The sequence below is a fragment of the Hevea brasiliensis genome, chromosome 9 (genome assembly GCF_030052815.1).
Source record: "Hevea brasiliensis isolate MT/VB/25A 57/8 chromosome 9, ASM3005281v1, whole genome shotgun sequence".
Taxonomy (NCBI): Eukaryota; Viridiplantae; Streptophyta; class Magnoliopsida; order Malpighiales; family Euphorbiaceae; genus Hevea; species Hevea brasiliensis.
In genome coordinates this window covers 11,062,883-11,065,797 of record NC_079501.1, presented here as the reverse complement: position 1 = coordinate 11,065,797, position 2,915 = coordinate 11,062,883, and the positions used below count along the sequence as shown (strand labels likewise).

Sequence of the window (2,915 nt, the reverse complement as noted above, 5' to 3'; positions counted from 1 at the left end):
TTGAACTTAGAAGACACTGTATATATAAATCAGTTTTCATCAGTTAAATCTATTACATGTCAAGACAAAAATGCCCATAAAGCCACTTCCTAAAATTAAAAATAAAAATATTAAAATTTCTTACATGCGACACCTTAAAAGCATCATAAATCAAATTTTAAAAAAGAAAAATAAAAAAAGAAGTGCTGTGGTCATTGACAACATTCCACCACAGTGAAGGTTAATCAGGTTCAATTCACCTATTTTGGTTCTGGAATTAGGGGGTGAAACTCCAGCAAAATCTGCTGGCAGAGACTTCCAGTGTAAATTTGGTTCACAATCTACCTCTGAAAAAAACTCCCTTAATCTCTCTCCTTCACCACTATTTTGCTTTCCTCTTATCATATATGGAGTCCATCCCTGCAGAAGAATCAGATAAAAGTGAACAGGGCAAGTAAAACTGGCAAATGGGACTATCATGCAAATATAAAGAACAAATTTCATGATTTCGGAATATGATAACATTGCGACGAGATAAAGAACTATAAGTAGAAACTTCAGATGAATTTCCGCTAATCTAGTCCGTGTTTATTTTGAGCTGCATAAAGTGAAAGCAAAACTCAGTAACTTAAAGAAATGGACAACTTAACCAATCATCCGGCCCATTGATGCTCATATATTCAGCGGGCATCATTTGCTCAACTCCACTGGTTTTAGAACCAAAGAACCATCATTGCTAGCACATCAACCATCTGATTCCTCTTTCCCAGATCTTTTGGGGACAGAGGAAAATGGATGGATAAACAATATGAGAGCCCCCTCTTTGTATCTGCAACTAGGAGAAGAATCATGTTCATTCATGGACACCCCATGTGCACGCAATAAAGTCCAAGCTGATCTACATAAATTGTAAAAATTAAGATGTGTTAGAATATATAAATAGTTTTTTAATCTGTCAGATGATGTGCACAAAAAAATAAAAATAGCACCATTTTCATTCCAAGCTCCTGAGAAACTTAAATATTGACGCACAAAAAAGTTATGGAAGAATGCAGGTGGACAGAACAAAAAAAGTAACGTGGTTCCATCATCCATGACTCTTCTGCACCTATTCAAAGGATTTGGTTCGATGATTCAGAGAAACTTCATCCACTGCCCAATTTAGAGTTTTGAGTATGTATTTTATCTCTTCAATCCTTGAATGTGAAAAATCTCCGATTGTGAACTTCTCAAAAATTCCCATTACATCAATCAAACTATAGCCAGGCTCCTTCTTCAATCCACTATCTTTCAACATCTTCCATGCCTCCGCAACACCACCCCACTTATCATCTGAAGCATACAAGTTTGACAATAAAACGTAGGGCGAAGAACTAACAGGCTGAAGTCTCAGAAGTTGGGTAGCTAAGTGCTCCCCAATGACAACATCTCCATGCAGCCGACACGCAGACAGCAAACTCCCTAAAACAATCGGATCATGCCCAAAAGGAAGTTTTTTTATGTACTCTTGTGCCTCTTGTAGTTTCCCAGCCCGTCCTAACAAATCAATAAGACAACAAAAATGCTCCATATCAGGGGAAATTCCATAGGTCTCTTCCATAGAATTAAAGTAAATCTGGCCCTCTTCCACCAGCCCTGCATGATTGCAAGCTGCCAAAAGTCCAACAAAGGTAACAGGATCTGGCTTTATGCCCTCAGCCTTCATCATCTCAAAATGTTCAAGGGCCATTGCTCCAAGCCCATGATTTCCAAATCCAGCAATTATGGTGTTCCATGAGATAAGATTGTGATGGAGCATCCTACTGAATATCTCATAAGCATTTCTAATGGAACCACATTTGGCATACATGTTGACAAGGGCATTACCAACTCCAACATCTTGATACTGTCTTGTCCTGATTAAATGAGCATGAATCTGCTGCCCATGGCGTATTGACGCAAGCCCAGCACAGGCAGCAAGGACACTGGCAAAAGTAAAGTCATCAGACCTCACACAACATTCACTGGACATCTCTTTGAAAACCCTTAAAGCCCTTTCATGATCTTTACAATGAGAACAAGCAGTTATTAAGGTGTTCCATGAAATCAGATCTTTCTCTTTAATTAGTCTAAAGGACTTCTCTGCTTCTCCTATCAAATTGAAAATTGAATACATGGTTATAATCACATTGCCAATAAAAGCTGAGGAGTGAAGTGCAAGCTTAATCATTTGGCAATGCAATTGCGATCCTCTCCAAAAATCATCTGAACTGTTGCAGATTCCCAACAGCCCAGCAAAGGTAAATCTATCTGGCACAAGACCTTTTTGGTTCATGAGTTTGAAAACTTCAACTCCTTTTTCAGGCTGTTGGTTATCCACAAATCCAGCAATCAAAGCATTATAAGAGACAGCATTTGGTTCAGATGCACCGGCATGGACCCTTAAGGCATCACGACACCGACCACATTTCATGTACATTGAGATAAGTGCATTGTAAACAAAAGAAATGGATGCACAGCCAAACTTCAGCGATTGAGCATGAATTTGTTGGCCTTGAACCAACGCGGAAAGACTGGCGCAGGCGCTGATAACGCTGCCAAATACGAATTCATTGGGCACAAGCTGCATTTGAGAAAATAGACTGAGTGCCAACAAAGGCTCTCCAACTTGGTCATAACCAGAGATCATAGCTGACCAAGAGACAAGGTTTCTTTCAGGCATCTCATCAAACAATTGTCGAGCATATGAGATCTGGCGACACTTAGCGTACATGTTTAGAACATGGTTGGAGACAACAACATCAGATAGCATGCCAGACTTCAAAGCAGCGGCATGAAGGGAAAGACCATGTCTCAATGCCGTGATTTTGGAGCACTGGTGCAACAAGTAGCCAATGGCTTCTGGCATCAATATCATCCCCCAAGTTATGGCCCCTGTAGCTGTAGACTTTTTTCTT

The 2,915-nt window shown here is 39.8% G+C and overlaps 1 protein-coding gene across 7 annotated transcripts; it reads right to left on the bottom strand.

Moving 5' to 3' along the window:
- LOC110653548 (pentatricopeptide repeat-containing protein At2g13600) lies at positions 1-2,915 on the bottom strand. 7 transcript variants are annotated; one of them, XR_009151210.1, is made up of 3 exons: positions 969-2,915; positions 630-877; positions 1-399 (listed from the first exon to the last, which is right to left on the bottom strand). XR_009151210.1 is itself a non-coding variant. In XM_058152849.1 (2 exons), the coding sequence occupies exon 1, from the start codon at positions 2,873-2,875 to the stop codon at positions 1,088-1,090; it is 1,788 nt and encodes a 595-aa protein (XP_058008832.1). In that variant the 5' UTR covers positions 2,876-2,915; the 3' UTR covers positions 1-877. The 7 variants fall into 7 exon arrangements, 1 of the variants encoding a protein (XP_058008832.1); XR_009151213.1 differs by having other exon boundaries at positions 630-872; XR_009151212.1 differs by having other exon boundaries at positions 1,012-2,915.